Here is a 19,215-nt window from a genome sequence, read left to right as displayed (position 1 = left end):
GAAGCGGGGGCCAGGACAAAATATTTGCTAAAAGCATGTTTACTAGAAGACTGGTGTCCACGATAATCAAAGAACTCTTCAAACTCAATGGTAAGAAAACAACCCAACTTAAAAATGGGCCGAAGATGGGGCACCCAGGTGGCTCAGTGGGTTAAGCCACTGCCTTCGGCTTGGGTCATGATCTTGGGGTCCTGGGATCAAGGCCCGCGTCGGGCTCTTTGCTTAGCAGGAAGCCTGCTTCTCTCTTTCTCTCTGCCTGCGTCTCTGCCTACTTGGGATCTTTCTCTGTCAGATAAATAAATAAAATCTTTAAAAAAAAAAATGGGCCAAACTCCTAACAGACACACCACGAAAGAAGATGTACAGATGGCAGAGAGTGTACGGCATCTCCACATCATATGTCATCAGGGAAATGCAAATTAAAACAACAAACTACCACTACGCACCTAGTAGAGTGGCCAAAATCTGGAACACTGGCCGCTCCAAATACTGACGGGGACGTGGAGCCACAGGACTCTCGCTTGTTGCTGGGGAAACGGCAAAATGGCGCCACACTTTGGAAGACAGTTTGGCAGTTTCTTATAAAATGAAACATACTCCTCCCACAGGATCCAGCCATCAGGCTCTTCCATATTGTCTGCAAAGGTGTGAAAACTTTTGTCCACACAAAAACCTGCACGTGAGTGTTCATAGCAACTTTATTTATAACTGCCAAAGCTTGGAAGCAACCAGGATACCCTCCAGCAGGTGAGTGGGGAAGGAAACTGGTCCATTCACACAATGGAATACTACTCCACACTGGAAGGAAATGAGCTCTTAAGCCACAAGACATGATGGAGGAAGCTTCGATGCACATTACTAAGTGAAAGAAGCCGATCTGAACAGGCTGCCTACTGTATGATTCCAACTGTGCGATAGTCCGGAAACAGCGAAACAATGGGGACAGTAAAAAGATCAGAGTGGTTGCCAGGGGTGGGAGAGGGGAAGGGATGAATAGGCAGAGCATGGGGGGTTTTTAGGGCAGAGGAAATACTCTGTGCGATTCCATAATTCTGGATTCAGGGCATTATAAATTTGTCCAAATCCACAAAATGTACAATATCCAAGAGTGAACCCCAAGGTTAACTACAGAGTTCGGGTGAGTGTGATGTATTCACATAGGATCATCCTTGGCAACCAATGGACCACTTTGGTGAGGGATGTGGACAGCAGAGGGGGGCTGGGGTTATATAGGAAACCTCTACCTTCCTCTCTGTTTTGCTATAAATCTAAACCTTCTCTTAAAAAAGTAAAGTCTCTTGAAAATGTCCATTTATCTGCTTTGCGCTTTGAATGGTTCTCTTAACCATGCATGATTTTTAACACCATTTGGGTCATTTGGAAAATGCTAGTTCAGAGTTACACGGCTCTTCCAAATGTTGACATGTTTCAGCACACAGGATTAAAAACTCATGTTTGTTAACGTCAACACCCACCTCATCAGAAAAGCCTCCAGGTACTGGGAAGCTATGAAGCTCAAGATGGCAAACACAGGTTTTCCAAAATTCTTTCACTTGAAAGCTGGAATTTTTTTTTTTTTTCATTTTGGTGCCAGATATGTTCATTGTTTTCCTTGAAATGATGGGCTCGCTTGGTTTGTTTTTAGAAAATGTCTTCCAGAGACCAGATCAGAATCACCATTGTCTATCTGTCAGGCATTCTTTTAAATGAAAGTGGTGTCCCACGAAAAAAGGCACTATTTTCACTGGCAGCTCAGGCTTGCAAGTGCTTTTCCTCCAGAAAGCCATCATCCTTCGGTTTGCAGAAGCGTTTTATGCATGCTTCCCATTTCATCCCACAGAATATGAAAAAGATGGGTACTCAGGGTAGAGATCGCTCTTTAATTCATGATTTTTACTACTTCGTCAAGGACATTCTTAAGTGAAAGTGGCATCTTCTGTGACCGGCCACGGGAATGCGTGGTGGCTGCTGGGATAGTCTGGTGGTCCTGCTTGCGGCTCAGGAGCTAGTGGTGTTCTGTCCTGTGGCTTTTGCACCGTTAGTGCAAGCTGTGATGCTATTAGGAAGGTCAAAAATAGCGCCTTAGCGTCGTCCCGAACACAGTTTTGATCTTGTGGACCCCCACAAGCACTTTGGAGATCCCCATGGGTGCAGCCCACACTTTGAGAACCACTGGTGTAGCCAATCCTGTCCTCGCGCCTTTGGGGACCCTGGGACCCTGAGAGGAGCTGAGTCTTGCCCACGGTCCCCGAGCAGGTTGGAGGCAGAGCCACATCTTCTGACACTTGAGGCACTGCATCAGGCCGTTCCCTGAGATCCCAGAAGCAGGGTGACACGCTCCTTTTTGAACAAAGGCAGTATCTGATCAAGGTAATGATGAACAAGTGCCTCCAGCTAGGGACAAGGAGACAGGAAGGGGTATTAACGAATAAGCCTGGGGAGAGGCACCAGTCGGCCATACCTGCCCTCTTCCAGATTTGCGGGCCATCTTCCAACCCCTGCCATGTGTGTGGTGGTCCAGCTTCCATGTTCCCTCTTCCATAATTGTGTTGCTAATATCTCCCAAGTGAGGCGGCTCTAATTAAACCATCGTCACTTCGTGTTCTGACGAGACGAGGTTGGCCATTATCACTTTTCTTTCCCTTTGACTGAGCTCTGTGTGGGTAATTTTATTCTGCCCTTGTTCGTTTCTTAGAAATTTAGCCTCTCCAATTTTAGTTCTTTTCTCCTATCTTAGAACATTGTGCTCAGGAGAAAGGCGGCGGAGGGTGAGGGTATCACAGATTTGGAAATTCCTGTCCCGTTCACCTCAAAGTTTATTTCTGACTGAACAGTGCCTGCTTGGTGGTTCAGCTGTCCCCCGCACCCCTGTCTAGGAGAGACGCCCAGGAGGTAAAGCCTGGCAGGTTCTGGACCCGCCAAGGGCTGAAAGGCACCAAGAGAAAGTGGTTACCATGTCGGGCTGTCCCAAAGTAGGTGATGACAGGACCTCTGGACCGGGGTGAGTCTCCACTTCATCCTCAAGGATCTGAGGTGATCGGAGGCCTCGGTGATGTCAACATACCATCAACTCCCCGCCGAGGGCCCTGGCAAGCCTCGGTCCTGTATCCCCCCCTTTCTGCCAGTCACCTGCATGGTCTTCCCATCTGTGCGCTGGCAGGCCTCCTCCATAGGTCTCAGCCCACTCTGCACCGGCCTTAGCACCTCCCCACTCAGAAGCTGTGGACTGACTACCGCCCTTTACCCTCCCGTGGCTCTCCCCAGACTCACACTGGACACCCTGCAGGGGTAGCCTTGGGAGACAGATGAAACAAAGCAGCGCCATCTGAGAGCCGCAGAGCTGGGGCCGGGAGGGGCTGGGCCCTGAGAGGAGGGCAGGGGAGGCCAAGGGAGAGAGCTTCCCAGGCCCCGCACTCAGGGAGCATCAGCGTTCACTCCGCGGGACTCTGACTTTCAGAGCTGTCCCAGCAGGGGACCGAGGCTGCCTCCAGCCCTCTCCCCACGGAGGTGCACGCGTTCACACTAACCTGCTCAGGACAGATGCCCTACAAGATGCAGTCTGTGTGGGCGCCCCTTGGGCCGCCTGTGCAGGCAAGGTGACTATTCCTAGTTTAATGTCTAAGGGCGACATGGCCCTCCAGGCCTCAGGCCCAGCCAGTGGCCAGAGAGACATCTGACGTCCTCGAGGACACTCCCATTAGGGTCTCTGTCTTCCCCCTTTAATTCCCTCCTCAGGGAAGACCCGTCTCTGGACTGTGCCCTGCCTCCTGGACATGGCTGACCCCAGTGCCTGTGCCCCGGACACACCTCTCTCACATCCTCCCCACCCACCCCAGTTTCTCCACCAGGCCCAGCACTTACTCAGTGTCCTCCTCCCAGAAGTCAGATCGGTTAATACACCCAATGCCCCCACTGACTACAGGCTTGGGCCAGCGAGGTCCAGGTCCTGCTGGCTGGTGGGTCCCCGCCCCCAGCCTTGGGCTCAGCACAGGAAGACATTCGGCCAGCCTGTGGGGAAGAAACAATGACTGGACTAGCCCCGGCTCCTTCTGCCTCACTTGGGCTGGGGCCGGGGGTAGGACCCCATGACCAGTCACAGGGGCTGACGGATGGTTTCGGAGAGGAAACATTTAGGTGTTGAGCACTGGAACCCGTGAAAGGGTCTCAGAGGACTCAGCCCACAATTTCCACTATAAGCCCCAGCTCGATGGATCGTGAGCCAGCAGAAAGAGCTGCTTCTGAGTAATTCGAAGATCCAAGGGTTTTGAGGCTGCAAAGAGTGTGATCCTTCAGAAAACCCGGGCCTTCTCCACCTCCGCAGGAGGCAGCCTGGACCAGAACAGAGAAGGTTCTCGGAAGGGCTTAAGACAAATCCCTGAAGACTGCAGGGTCCTGACAAAGATGGGGACCTGGGCATCGGGAGGAAAGGCCAAGGGGGCAGTTCTCCCCTGCTGTGTTTGGGGCACCAGCTAACGGGCTGGGGAGATTTAGGCGGTATGTTCTTTTTTGCCAAACGCGAAAGTTCTTGAGGCCGAGACTGCACTGGTTAGTGGGCGTATAATGGGTAAATGAGTAAATGGGTGGATGAATAGGTGGGTGGCTAGCTAGGTCAAGGCAGAGTGAAAGGAATGGGCATGGCAATGAGTAATTAAGGGACAGACAGGAGCTGTTGTAGGATAGAAGAGAGGCAAAGGGACAGTGGGTGGGTGTGGAAGTGAGTGGCTGGATGAACGAGGGTAGCTGATGGGTCAATGATGTAATGGATGGGTGGATGGCTGAGGGGGTGGATGGGTGACGTGTGGTGGGTAGGCACCCTCAATAGGTAGTATAGTAATGGACGGATGGATGGATGGGCAGATTTGATAAGAAGTGAGATTAGAAACCACCAAATCCTTGGTTCCGCTTCAGAATCTTTCTGGGGACCCAGGAAGTTTCCCTTCCCTAGGGCAAGTGGTAGACCTGTGATGTCCCCCAGCTTCCCCCAGAGACCCTGTGAACAGACAGTGTGCTATAGACACAGGCCTTGCTAAAACCCAGAAGTCCAAGTGAAGAAAGCCCCAAGGATATCTGGCCCTCAGCCACTACATGCATGTAGGGCCCCCACAGTCACCACTCACGAACACACTTCACAAACGTCTCAGCTGCCCCTGGTGTGCAGCCCCTCCCGGAGGCTCACAGTTTGGAAGCCATCTGCCAGCCCAGGGCCAGAAAGGTGGGCCCCTGCCAGAGGGGTGAGGGTGTGGCCCCCTCTCCACCCAAGAGGTGGTCCCAAGGCCCTGCCGAGACAGGAAGCGAGGGCTCTCCCCTGGGTGTGCGTGTGAGAGAGAACACGACCACCCTGCTGCCTCATGGGTCCAGGCTTGGTGGGCTGGGCCAACAGCTGCTGAGTGCCCAGCCCACCATTTTCCACCTGCCAGGACTGCAGTCAGAGGCCAGGCCTCCAGCAGCTGGGGTCTCTGTGCCTCTTCCCCTAGAGGAGCTGAGAGGACATTCCCCGCAGCCTGAGGGAGGCAGAGACACCCACTCGGCCCGCCCTGCCCGGCCCTGTCCTGCCTGGCCCTGCCTGGCCCTGCCCTGCCTGGTCTTCTGCACTCAGGCTGTCCGAGGCGCTCCCACTCCCATTTTCCTGTGTGCTCCTGCCCCCTGGCGGGGGCCCTGGTAACTGCAGCACACAGGGCGGGGTGGGGCGGGGCCAGGTGCTGGCTTTTCCCTGCCCCTAGAAGACTGGGTCCGTGCGTGTGCATGCGCGTGTACACCCGTGAGTTCACACTTCACTTAGCCTGGGAGATTAGAGATGGAGCAAAACTCTGAAAGATCCAAAGCAACTCCTCAAATGAAAGGGGTTATTATTATAATTACTGTGATTATTGTTATCAAGACGATCCTGCTTGCCTGAAAAGTCTTGTACAAAAGCGGGCTTATTTTATGTCAGCTTGTTGTTTGTGTCTGGGGGACTTCATCTTAGCTTATAATAACGAACATGTGCAGGGCTCTTTATGCTGCAAAGCTGCGTCACGTCCCTCGGCTGTTTTCATCTGCCCAGACAGCCCTGGGAGGGGAGAACTAATCAGGGAACAGAGGCTCAGAGAGGTGCCGTGGGCAGTGCCAGGTCGCAAGGCTAGAGAGCTGTGGAGCCAGGATGTAAACCCAGGTCACCCGACCGAGAAGTCCTGCTCACATGCCCCCCCCCACACACACACCCTTTGCATCTCATCTCTTGTGGGGATGAAGGGAGAGGCTCTCTGTCGCACCTGAGCTCCAAGCCCTTTTGCCGCTGTCTCTTGAAAAGTGCAAAGTGCCCTGAAGAGAAAGGAAAGGTTTGGAAGAACCAAGGATTCAGTTAAAAGTGCAGTTAGCCACCGTAGTTTCAGCTGATGAATACACCTGGGCACTTCCAAGGCTCCAGCAGCATCTGGCAGGTGAATGGAAGGATGGGTTGTTCGTTCCAGCCGCTCAACTGGGCTGATGCCAGCTGTCCTTGGTCAGCACCCCAGCGTGGCCCGAAAAAATCAAGGGATTGACTCAAGTAACTGGAAAGTCAGAGGTATATGTGACTGCTTCTACAAATGTCCTGGGGCTGTCTGGGCTAGTGGGGCTGCTTGTAGTCTAATTTAACAAATATGGATTCTTTGTCTATCCCAAACTGTTCACTGAGGCCAGTGGGATGACTGGCTGGGCCCAGACCATGTGTCCCCTGCTGGAACCAGGGGACAGAGTCAGCCCCACCTGAACTGCTCAGGCCAGATCAGAGGAAGTGCTCTCTTTCAGGGAAGCTGGACTCTAGGACCAGAAAATGAGGGGATGGAAGACATCTCAGTGGTGAGGAAATGGGATTGGGGGAGGGAGTACATCCTCACTACTGGCCCAGGAGGAGACCTGGATGGGAAGGTCAGGCCCAGTGTGAGCACCTTCCCCGGGGTCCCTGAAAGCAGGTAGACAAAGGGACAAGAGACTCCGCTGGGTCTATTAATTGCTTGTTAAGCTTGGCACCAGCCTAGCTCCCTCTGCAGGGTCCCAGAGCAAATTGGCATGGTCCTTCCTTCCCTTCCAAGCCTGACCCTTCATACTGTTCCTTCTTACCTTCCAGGGAGCTGGGCTAGGACCAGTGCATCCTCCACTCTGGCCTCAAGGACAAGTCCAGGGCTCTTGACTAGAGGAGCGCAGGGAAGGTTGCCCTTGGCCTCAGGCTATCCTCCTTATTAGCTGCATGGTCTTGGGCAAGTTCCCTTGCCTCAGAGCCTCAGTCTCTCCGTCTGTTAAATAGGATGGATCCCTATAGAGTTACCGTGATGATTAAATTAGCTACAGATACTGTTGAAATCAACCAGATAAGAAGAGTCAGGGGACAGATAGGATGGAGTGAGAAATTGGGGCCATGACTGATATTTAAGTGCCAAAAAGCCTTTTGTCCCATAAACGTCACTGAGCACCAGCTATATGCAAGGCACGTTGTGAGACCTAGGGAACTGTGAGAAATCAGGAACCCGTCCCCGCCCTGAGGAACAGGCACACATGACATCACCAGCTGTGCCTGTGGCCAGTGTGCTGTCGGGATGGGCCCAGGCACAGATCAGCTGGCCAACAGAACACCCTGAGGTGGGATAACCCTGGTTTGCCTGGGCAGCAGAAAGAAGGGCTATGTGTTTGGACCCCCATGAGAGGGGAAAGGTACGAAGTGATTGGGACAGAGAGCTAGGCAGGCGCTGGAGGCCAAGGTAATAAGTTTGGAATTTAGGTATGATGAGAAGCAATTAAAAGAGTTTAAACAGAGGTTACCTATTCTAACCATTAGGATTAGGTTTGACTGTGAATATCAGAGCCCTGAAAAATAATGATTTCAATAATAAATTTACTTTAAATTCTTTAAAAATCTCCGGAAGGTTTGGGGTGTCCACAGAGTTATCAAGGACCTAGGGCTGTTTTCTACTTTCTAGGTTATGGACCTCATCTTCATGGTCCAAATTGGCTGCTAGAACTCCAGCCATCACAACCAAGTTCCAGCTCCAGGAATGAAGAAGTGAGAGAAAAGGGTACAACCTGCCTTTCAAAAGGGTGCTCTACTTTGGTTGACCTCTCATTGGGTGGAACTTGTCACTAGGTCCCACCTAGCAGCAAGCAAAGTGAGGAAATGTAGTCTTTTATTTGGATGTCCGTGTGCTCAGTTCTTTTTCTAAGGAGAATTGATGTCACACTAACAGTCTGCTGGCTGCCATGCGAGGAACAAACGAGAGAGAAGCAAGGGAGGGAGGGAGCCCTTGGGAGGGGGACTGAGGGCAGTCAGGAGAAAGATGGTGCTGGCTTGGCCCCAGGAACATGTGTGAGAAGGTGGGGAGAAGTGGTGTGACTGAACACAGCTTTGAAGGAAAAACCAGCAGGACACCGGACCTGGAAGGGAAGCAGCAGAACCAAGGGCGATGCCTAGTCTGTGTCTGGGCAGCTGAGCTAGTGGTGGTGCTGGACACTGAGCTGGGGGAGACTGGGCAGAGACAGCAAGGGCAGCTGGGGGAGGGTGGGGGGTGCCACCGGCACAGGATCCCCGTCCCCACTGCCACACCTCTGGGATGAGAGGAAGCCAGGAGGACAGCTCCAGCCCCTGGGCTGTCCCCTGGAGAATGCCCAGCAAGCCAGCTGTCCCAGCCTTCCCCACACTGTGCTGTCATCCTGCTGGAATGCTGGGACATGGCGGGGGGAGGGGGCGGACAAACAAGGGGGTCAAGAGTAGCCATGGTTTATAAACCCAGGTCCGAGGGTGTCTTCCGCTCTCCTGCACATCCTGACTCCCTTGTCACGGACCCGGCAGAAACCAGGAAGGTGGGGCCCAAAGGAGGAAGTTGGGAAAGCTCTGGCCAAGTTCACCACCGCACCGCAGGCCACACACAAGACAGGCAGCCGGCACGTGGAGAGCTGAGGAAGACCGAGGTTTCCCAAGGTCACCCAGGCACTTGAGAGCAGAGTCAGCATGTAGGCCCCTGATTCATAGGCCTGTTTTTAGCCCCAGGTGGAGGCAGCACCCCAGCTCACCCACCCCGCCTGAGTCACTGCCTGCCGAGGGCACCCATCACCCAGGCCCCAGGGCCAGCTTTCCAGGTCTGTGCCCCAGGGGAGGCTCAGAGGCTGCAGAAACTCCTCTCCAGCATGGTTCAGAATCTGGGGGGCCAGCCTGTGTTGGTGGGCAGCCCTCCGTGTCAGCTGTGAGTGGAAGGTTAGGATCTCTGGGACGGGACCCCAGGGAAGCTGGATCAGGGCTGGCATTGTGGGCTTGGCCGGCTAGCCTCCAGACCAGCTGCAGCTTCCTTCCCCGGGTAGACGGCCGCCAGAGCTTGCCCCTCTGCTTTCCGCAGTAAATGGGCCTCTGATGTGTACATAGCTACCTAGCTGCTCAGCTCAGTTCTAGAAAGTCTCCACAGAAGGCTTTGGCCCCACTTACCTTTTGTATAGAATCTGTTGTCAAACACAGAGTGCCCAGATGCTAAACCTCATCTCCTTTGTGTGTCTCCACCCAAGGAACACCTGCAGATTTCTAGCAATTTCCCTCACTTCTTGAACCACCTGCCAGGGGTGAAGTCGTCTGTGTTTCCTCTAGCCCAGTCAGAGGACTGGGGGCTGGAAGGGCTTGAGGGTAGAGGGATCAGCTAGTGATGAAGACCCAAGGCCAGAGGACCCCTGAGGTCAGGGATAGGGCAGGCCTGGGGCATCCCACTCCCCCCAGCCAGGGCTCAGCCCCACCCACCACAGGCTCCAGCCCGTGCATGCTGAACGGGGGGAAAGGCAGCCGGAGGAGGGGACCCTAGAAAGCCAACACCAACGGCCCAGCCAGGGTAGATGCCGCAAGCCCCACTCTGCCCTGCACCCACTTGGCTCCCTGGACCTGTCTTGTCCAGGGCCATGCCGCAGAGAGGATGAGGGCCCTGAACCCCAGGACACTGGCCTGCTTCCTTCTGCTAGCTTCGTTCTTGGGGCCTTAGCCAGGAGCAGGACACAGGTCTTGGTGATACCGCGGACTCTAGGGGCGCATCCTCTCAGGCTGATCCTACTGAAAAATCCCATAGCTGGCCCAGAGTAGGGCATGTGCCCGCCAGCCCCCTCTCGGCTTCCTTGCCTCAGCTTCCCACACCTGCCACCCTAGGTCCCTGACCTGCACTGGGAGATGGCCTGGGCCCCGCTGGTCTGTGCACATGTGAGCACGAAGGAGCCACTGGGCAGCCACCCCCTCTCCTTGCCATGGACTCCCAGCCTCTCCTCTTCCCCGGCCACTAGGATGTCCCCCCCGGGGCGGGGGGCAGGCAGCGGCCACGAGACAGACATGTTCTTCTGAACCTTTGGGGGGCTTGTGCTGAGGGGCTGCATGGTGGGGTCAAGAGAGTGACCTGGGGCAGGCCCTGTGATGGCAGAAACATGGGAACACTCCGTAGGTAAGGTCTGCCTGGGGCTTGGGCTCCGATGGGCACCTTCTTGTCCTGGTTTGGGTTCCTCAAAAAATTGACCTTAAGTCAAGGAATTTCAGGTCATTTCAGGAAGCACCAAGGGACAGGGTAGGTGACCCAGGAGAGGGAAGGGATGAAGGGAGTGCAGATATTCGTGCAGGGTAGGGGCAGGAATGGGGGTTTGGGGCAGCCAGGGTCTTCTAAAAGCCTGGCAGACGCGTCTCAGAGTCACCTCTCTAGGAGGGCAAGGAAGCCTGGCTGTGTGCGCACGCCCTCCTGCCCATCCCGAACACTAAGTCCCAAACCGTGCAGCCTGCCACACGGCGGGAGCAGAGGGCCAGTGAGGCTGGGCCAGGAAGCTGGCCCTCTGTAGGGACCCTCTGAGGCAAGCGGGACAAGTGCCCAGGTATGAGTGAGGTGCATCAGCTCCCGCTCCCATCTCGATGTTAAAAGCAACACTTCTCTCCAATGGAGCGCGGAGCCTGTGGGTAGCACCTGTTGCCCTTGGTGTGGACCCTGCGTGAGGCACCACTGGCCCTCACAGGTACTGCTGGGCAGCTGCTCTCAGAACTTGTGGGTCTGATCCCAGAGGCTGGCCTTGGGGTCAGAGCCTCCTGATGCCGACTCCCAGCTCTGGCACTCTCCACCCACGAGCAGAGGTGAGTGCCTTCCTCTCTCTGGCCCTCAGTTTCCCGACATGTAAAATGGGGACAGTAACACAGAGACTACTGTACCAGTTAGCGATGGCCACAACAGTACAAAGAAACCTTCCCTAACTCGGTCACTTGCAGCAGCAATTATTTCTTTCCACGGGGCAGAAGTTCAGCTGGGGATCAGAGACCCAGGGTGCCTCTACTGTGCTCCATGGGTCCCCCATCCTCTTGCTGGGATGAATGGGGGAGCCTGGGCGTGTTCATGACGATGGCGGAGGCCCCACAGGACAAGCGGGGTCTTGCGAGGCCTCAGAAGGGCAGGCTGAGGAAATTCCTCATTCTTATATGGGCCGGAGCGGGGTCCCCAGCCACTCACAGTCAAGGACAGAGGAACTGTGTCCTGTGTTCAGGGACAAGAAATTGCAAAGATGGGAAGCGAAGGGTGTATGGACCCAGACGGGCGGAGAGCCAGGCCCATTACTGCAGCCTCCCCTCACCCCTCCAGGAGGCACTTTGTGTGTGTGTGTGTGTGTGTGTGTGTGTGTGTGTGCTGTGTGCGCGTGCGCGCGTGCACGAGCGCGCCCAGGCGCGTGCTTTGTAGGCGTAAAGTGCTCTGTGTGTGTGCAAGGTGCTTGGCCTGGGGAGGTCCTGTGACTGCTCCAGGAGCCCCTGCATCTCCAGAGACCACTGCCTTCCCCGTCTGGGGTTACACGTCCGTGATCCATCATCTCTGAAGATGGGGACCCTGTGTGGTATCCCAGAGAAAGGGAAGGGGGAGGACACCTGCTCATTATACTATGATGTCTGTGCAAGGGCAGCAGAGTGTCGGGCTCCCCGGGCACCCTGGGGTACCCGTCAGACCGAGGAGGAGGGGGAGCGAGGCAGAGAGAGACAAACTCCCTATCTCTCTATTCACCCTCTGCCCTTCCCTTGTTTAACCAGGACTGGGCCTCTCCAGCCTCCAGGGAGAGGTAGCCCACAGGTCAACGGCAAATAAGTAACTAAAAATTAATAAAATTAAGTTTTGGAGGCGCCTAAGTGGCTCAGTCAGTTAAGCGACCAACTCTTGATTTTGGCTCAGATCACAGTCTCAGGGTCATGAGATCACGCCCTGCGTCAGGCTCCTTACTCAGCGCAGAGGCTGCTTGAGTTACTCTCTCTTTCCCTCTGCCTCCCCACTGCAAATAAACAAATAAAATCTTTTAAAAATTTTTTAAGTTTTAGCTTTAGGCCAGCCAGGGGCCTCAGCTCTTGACATTGAATATTGACGTAACTGGAGAACCAGCCTCTTCATGCTTCATGCTCTGTCCCCCAAGACACAGGTCCCCTGGGGGCCAGGCCCTCAGCTACCTGGAATTCTCAAGTAACCAAAACGTTCCTCTTCCTGATTTGCCCAATTCCAGGGACTTTGCTCCACCTAGGTAAGAAGTAGAGAAAATTATAACAGTCAAAAACATTGATTTATTTTTTTTTCCCCCAAAAGAATACTCTGCAAAACCATTTTCAAAAGAGATGAAAGCAGGGCTGCCTTGGTTGAGCTGGCGGGCGGAGGACTGAGCCCTATATGCTCCCCTCCTGCCCATAGGAGACAATCAGGCTGCATGGGGCACAGTAGAAACTGCCACATTGAAAGTCGCCGTGCCAGACAGAAGGCTCCAATAGCTCTCATCCCCACTATATCCAGTGGCCCGCCTTTCCTGAGCAGGCCAAGGGCTGAGCCGAGGTCCCAGTACCCTAGCCTGTGCCTGGCCAGGTCTGTGACGCCATCGAAGCCTCAAAGACCACCCTTGTCTCCTCACAGGCTGACGCCAAGATGGTGTGTGACGTGGTAAGTCGGATGGAAGACACCGAGCCCTTCTCTGCAGAACTGCTTTCCGCCATGATGCGGCTCTGGGGCGACTCAGGAATCCAGGAATGCTTCAACAGGTCTCGGGAGTATCAGCTCAACGATTCTGCCAAATAGTGAGTGTCTTGGGGCTGGGGTGGCCGCCGGCAGGCACAGAGGCCAGCATGGAGGCGGAGGTGGGTGCACAGGGAGAGGGCCTCGGCTGAGGTCAGAACTGGCGTGATGTGTTCTGCCACGGGTGTCAGGAAAGGTGTCTGGAAGGAGAGGGAAAGGGCTTCTCCTCGCTCCCCCGGGGTAAGAGGCCGGGGAGGCCGAACACTCGAGAGACAGCGAACAGTAGGGCTCCCAGAGGGCGGGATCCGTCAGTACCTTGCCCTGGACAGGGCCTGGCACTCCAGAAGGAAAGTCTATAGTCTAATAGCTTTTTCCCTCCGGAGAAGCCCTGACCCTGTAAGTACAAACCAAGAGCCATATGGGCAGAAAGTAATTGACATGATGCCATTTCTGTTTCATTTTAGAAGAAATGAATGTTCCATTCCTCTATCTTTAAAATGAATATTTTAAATAAGACTAAGGAAATGATCAAACATATCCTTTGATAGTGCGTTATAACCAAATACGGGGAAGGAAAGGAGAAGAGAGAAGGGGGAGTGAAGGCGAGGGAAGAGGCTTGGTGGAAGCCAGAGAGGCTGAAAGGGGGACAAACAAAGGGGGGAGCAGAGAAGTAGCCTGTGGGGGCTCTTCTGTGACAGCAGCTCTGTCACTTCAAGTGTCCCTAAGGTTACATGCCCTTGTTCCTCAGAGCAGGGGCTCCACGCCCCGGGGAATGGCCTGCCCGGGCTGCGGACAGGTCTTCTGTCCTGGAGACTCTGGGACCACACCCCACTTTTGCAGTCTTGTGCCCAAGTTGTCAGTGGGAGCCTCTGGGTTTGAACCTACCGTCTTAGGACGCGTCTCATTCAGCCGTCCTCACCCCTGCTGCTCCACCACTCTGCCCCCAGGAGACATGTGGCAATGTCTGGAGACATTCCTGATTGTCCCGACTCGGGAGGTGGTGCTGGCATCTAGTGGACAGAGGCCAGGGATGCGGCTGAGCGTCCTACAGTGCAGCAGACGGCCCTCTGTAGCAGGAATCATCCGGACCAAAATGTCAGTAGTGCTGAGCCTGAGAAATCCCGGCCTACCCCCTGGTGGTGTCGCAGGGCCAAGGGCCCAGAAAACGGCACTTGCTCACAGATGTTGGGCCATTTCCGTCGGCCACGATGACAGCTACTAAACTAGAGACTTGAGCAAGGCCAGAGTGCCCCCCCAGTTCTGCACACCTTGACTATCTACTGGGTCAACGCTAGGTTCTAGGGGTCCCAGGTGGTAGTGAGCCGGGCCCTGGGGCCCTGATGAGCCCCCCAGGGCTACCTTGGTGGGCAGGGGTGTGAGCGTGGGGATTTGTGCCTACTGCTGCCGGCGCACACTCAAGTCACTCCTCCAGTGGCCCCAGGTCGCCCCCCTGAGCCATTTGGGGGTTGGGGGGATGGCTTCCCCACCCCTGCTGGGCCCCAGTCCAGGGCCTTCCCATCCCCACCCCCCACTCCCCTCAGGCCATCAAATAGTGGTCTCCACTTAAATTGTTGTCCATTTAATTATAACCTAAATACACTGAAAAAAAAATTTTTTAACACTACAGAGAGGTATAAAATTAATAGTAAACTCCTTCTTCCAGGTCTGTCCCCTTCCCACTCGTAATTATTTCATCTCTCTGTCCCAGTGTTGTCCAGGAAAACCTGACCCTCCAAGCAGCCATAGTGTTGAGTGGCCTCCGGGATGGGATCGGAGTTCGGCTCACCTGCCCGCCTCCCATGTCTCTGCCCCACTTTCATGACCAGCTTCTTGCTAGTTAAGGGATGACCTGTGGTTCTTCTGGTGGTTGCCTTTATAACATTAAGTAAGAAGCTTGAGTCAATATTTGTCAACTCCCCGCCAAGTCAGCTGAGGAAACCTGGCTCCTTCTCTCCATGTGTCTGTCTCTGGGACAGGGTCCCAGGACAAGCCAGGGCGGGAACCCACAGCAGTCAGGTAAGGAAGGGCCTTAAACCTTGCCTGGTCCAGGGTGGTTCTGCGACCCTGGTCTTAGCAGCCAGATCCCCTTTTCTGACAGAATCCTGGGTGCAATATACAAAACAGTTAACAGCGGATTTGTTGTGACAGAGGGAGAGAGAGAGAGCCCCATAGGGCTGACTCAGGGACCAATTCCAAGGGGTGGTGTGAGTGACTCCCCCTGTCCCCCAAACCAATCCCCTCACTTAACTGGTGAGGACACCAGGGCCCTGACGGGACAGGGAGGTGGCTGGTGCTGCCAGGCTCCCTCCACCCAGGCCTCTGTGGATAGGGCTGGCTCTCCCTTTGACCCTCCGGATGCTGCTGAGACGAGCCCCGGGAGCCCAGGAACCTAAGCACATCCCGGCAGGGGCTGGACAAGCTAGTTCCATGGTCTGGTTGGGCCTGTTTCTTCTCCTGCCCTGTCTCCGGAGCCCACCCCTCTCTGGCTTTGCTCCTGCGCCCCGCTGAGATGGCTCAGGCTCTCGACCCCCTCCTTGTAGCACCCCCATGCCTGCTCCCTCCCCACTTCCTGCCTGTGCCCTCTCTGGAACCCTTGAACCTCTTCCAGTCCATGCTCAGGGCCTGGGTGAGCTTCTCCAGCCCCGTCCACCTCCATTCCTCACACGCCCCGACAAATCTCCCTCGTGTGGGGCCAGCCCAGCCCTCCCTCTGCCTCCTCCCTGTCCATTCGGACATCTCAGCACTTCCCAAATTAATATGTGCCACCTGACTCCCAGCTCCTCCCTCCCCCAAACCCGCTCTGCCCCACTCTTCTTCCCACTAAGAGCAGCTTCGTTATACCACGAGGAGGTGGCTTTAATGGACTCTGCCTCCCACTCCCGCCTCCGCCAGGCCCCAGCCTAGCGGCCTCTCACCTGCAAGGCTGCAGCAACCTCCCTACAGGGGTCCTTTCTCCTCCCTCCTGATCTGCTCTCCGTACAGCAGCAGACTCGTTGTTCCCATACTCTTCACCAGAACCTTCCAGAAGCTTCCCATCTCGCTCAGCGTGAAAGCCCAAGTGCCTACAAGCTGCGCCCCACCCTTGCCTCCATCACCCCACTCCAGTCCCAAAGCTCCCTCCTCCCACCACACCACCCCTGCCCAGGGCCTGCGTCCCAGGCCCCTCCACCACCGCAGGGTGTCCTCTGTACCTGCAAGGGGAGAGGCTCTGCCTCCACTCCAGTGTCATCCTGCCTTCCCCAGCGCCCCCTCTGCCCAATAGCAATGCTCCTCAGGCCTCCTCCTTACCAACTGCCTTTGTCTTTCCTTCTTACTTAACTGTTAATTATCTCACACACACATGTGCACACAAACACATGTAGGCTCTGGGGAGGTGGGGACGGTACTGGTCGTATTCACTGTCTCATCCCAGCACCCAGGGAGATGGGGGCTTGGGGAACGAGTAGGTGCCTCTCCCACTTGCTCACCCTCCCCTCCCTTGGCCACGTCCATATGTGAGGCTCAGCAGCACAGAGAGACAGAGAGACAGATTTTCTGTCTAAAAGAGGTTTCCCCTGTTGGGATTGGGGGGGGTGGCCAAGGGGGCCAAGGCCAGAGACTCCCCCATCCTGATATCCAGCTGGAGACAACAGAACGAGGGTCATTTCAAAACCAGCAGAGCTCCTAAGCAGAAGCAGTGGGCGTGGGGCAGGGAGTGAGGGGGGTGTGAGGGGTCATGCCCAGAGAAGTTAGGAGGATTGGGACAGGCCGGGAGGGCTCCTCCAGGCTGAGCCCAGAGTCCAGACATTCCCAGGGGCCTGGTCGAGAGATGCTGAGGCAGCCAGAGCTGCCAGGTCCAGGCCCAAAGAGCACGGGATCTGGAGTCAGGCACATCCAGGCTCAAATCCTAGCAGGGTCCCTTTTCTAACTATGTGACTTCAAGCTTATGCCTCCTACCCCTGGGATTCCCTCATTCAGTTTTATTTCTTCAGGGAAAATCCTCACAAGGATTTGAGGGGGGCCTGGATTATTGGTTTACCAGTGGAAACCCTCATTGCTGAAGGCATTTCCCCCTCCAGCCCCATGAGCATCCTCAGGCTGAGAAACTGACCCTCACAGGTCCCAGGGCTAGTGCCAATGAAGGGTAGCCCCTCCTTACGCAAACTAGGACCCCACATTGTCCTGGGGCTTGGACCCTCGGGACTCCTCCCCTGTGGGCTGTGTGCGGTTCTCCCCCAGCACAAGGGGGTAAGTGGCCCAGCCAGCCCTGTGCATCACTGAATACTCCTCAGGCCTGGCCCACCTCCCTGCTTTCTGGTTTTCCAGATCCCACCCCTGCTTTGGGTTCAAACCTAACCCCGAAGCCCTTCCGGCTGGATGGGTAAAGTGCAAAGACCTGGTCTGTCTCCAGAGCCAGTGGTGACATGAAAAGAGAGCCCTGATGCCAAAGACATGGGTCCCATCCCCATGTCACCTCTGAGCTGTGTCACCTCTAAGCCTCGCTTCCAAGGACCAGTGCTCCGGTAGACTAAACAAGTCTGGAAACACCAGCGGATGCCCAGATGCCTCTGGGCAGCACTCAGGAGTACTGTTAGGGGGTGGACCAGATGTCTGGGTTGGAGCCCCGGCTCCCAGCTGGGCCTTTGTTGATCCTCAGTTTTCTAATCTCTAAAACAGTTCATATAATTCAGGGCAACTAAGGGTGAAACATGATCACACATGCCAAGAGTCAAAGGTAACTGTTGGCCACTATGTAAGAGTCTGACCTCTAAAAGCACCGCCCCTGGCCCTGCGCAAGCAGCCCTTGGTCTGAGCTAGAGGCTCTTTGAGGATGTGAGGGTAGAACATAAGCTCTTCCCACTCTCTGCCCGCAACCGCGGGGCAATGGATGGTGGGGGGCGGGGCCGCCGTTGCTTCCACGGTCGGCCCCCAGGGGGCGCTGCCCGGGACTGGGCCGGCTTGTTCCAGGGCCCCTTGTGTTGCCCTCCCCAGCTACCTGGACAGCCTGGATCGGATCGGGGCCGCCGACTACCAGCCCACCGAGCAGGATATCCTCCGAACCAGGGTCAAAACCACTGGCATCGTAGAAACCCACTTCACATTCAAGAACCTCCACTTCAGGTGAGGCCCAGGGAGTTTCCCAAACCCTGACGAGGGCACTGGGACGGATGGGAAACACCGGCCTCTCGGCCCTGTCTCGTCTGCCTTGGGGAGCTTTCCAGTTGGGACAGGCAGTTAGATACAAGAAGGGACCTGCCTGTGTATGTTTTCCACCAAGTTCAGGGGCCGGGACGACCAGGGAGGCTTCCTGGAAGAGGCATTCTGGAGTGGGTCTCCAAGGAACAGAGAGGATTGGAGTGGACAGAGGAGCAGAGTCCTGTCCCTAGATGACTTCTGAGGAGGAGGAAGGCAAATCTCCCAGGTGGCCCCTTGAAGTCCTCCTTGTGGGAGGGGGAGGGAAGGAGGATGGATAGACCCAAACAGTGCCTGTGAGACACCAAGAACCCGGATAATCTCAGAGCTGGAGGGGTCTTAGAGATCAGCCGACCCACCGTCTCTAGGTACATGTGGGGAAACCAAGGGCTGGGAGGAGCAAGGCTGTCCCCAAACACAGAACACAACTCAAGTCCAAGAGCTCAGAGCACCTTAGCCTGAGGCAGGAAGCTGGACTTCTCAGGCCCTCCTGGAGAGTTGTGTCCCCACCTGGGCTAACCTCCCTGTGTTGAGGCCTGAGAGTCCCTGTCCTGCTCCCACCTACCTGCCAGATGTGGTTTCTGGGTGTCCATAAAGCAGGAGGAGAAGTCAGGGGGCAGGGACTACAGGCCGGTAGACCAGTGTAAGGGCCTGCTTTGTGGCCACGTGCCCTGCCTGGGAGGGCTGGACCCCACACTGGCCCCCTAGCCCCATCCTGCTCTCACACAGACTGAGGGGGCTCAAGTTCTGCCTTGGCGGCCCTGGACCCAACAGTCAGCGCTGGACACCAGAGCCTCCCCTGAATCTGGAGAGTGCAGCAATCAGCTGAGCAGCCCCACAAGGTGTCTCTAACCTTCTGGCCTCCTCAGTGTCTCCAGCCCACGCCTCTGGGCATAGGGAGGGGACCTGGACTCAGGGCTGCCAGCAGGCAGAGGGTGAGAATAAGCATTGGGGAGGGCTCACAGAGGCCAGGGGCCGTGACCCTATATTTCAGATGCAGAAGCAGGAGCCATGGGAGGCGGTAGTAGGACAGGAACCAGCCTACTTCTTTGCACAGAACTTACTG

The 19,215-nt window shown here is 55.5% G+C and overlaps 1 protein-coding gene across 3 annotated transcripts in view; it reads left to right on the top strand.

Moving 5' to 3' along the window:
* The window catches only part of GNAO1 (G protein subunit alpha o1), a 165,875-nt gene that overhangs the window by 126,789 nt on the left and 19,871 nt on the right, over positions 1 to 19,215 (top strand). For all 3 annotated transcript variants that reach the window (XM_044256116.1, XM_044256114.1, XM_044256115.1), the window contains exons 4-5: positions 12,879 to 13,039; positions 17,949 to 18,077. In XM_044256116.1, coding sequence (XP_044112051.1) covers positions 12,879 to 13,039; positions 17,949 to 18,077 — 290 coding nt within the window. The remainder of the gene's footprint in view (positions 1 to 12,878; positions 13,040 to 17,948; positions 18,078 to 19,215) is intronic.

This window comes from Neovison vison, chromosome 7 (assembly GCF_020171115.1).
Source record: "Neovison vison isolate M4711 chromosome 7, ASM_NN_V1, whole genome shotgun sequence".
Classification (NCBI taxonomy): Eukaryota; Metazoa; Chordata; class Mammalia; order Carnivora; family Mustelidae; genus Neogale; species Neogale vison.
The sequence above is the reverse complement of the archived record's forward strand: the minus strand, read 5'-3'. Positions and strand labels throughout refer to the sequence as shown.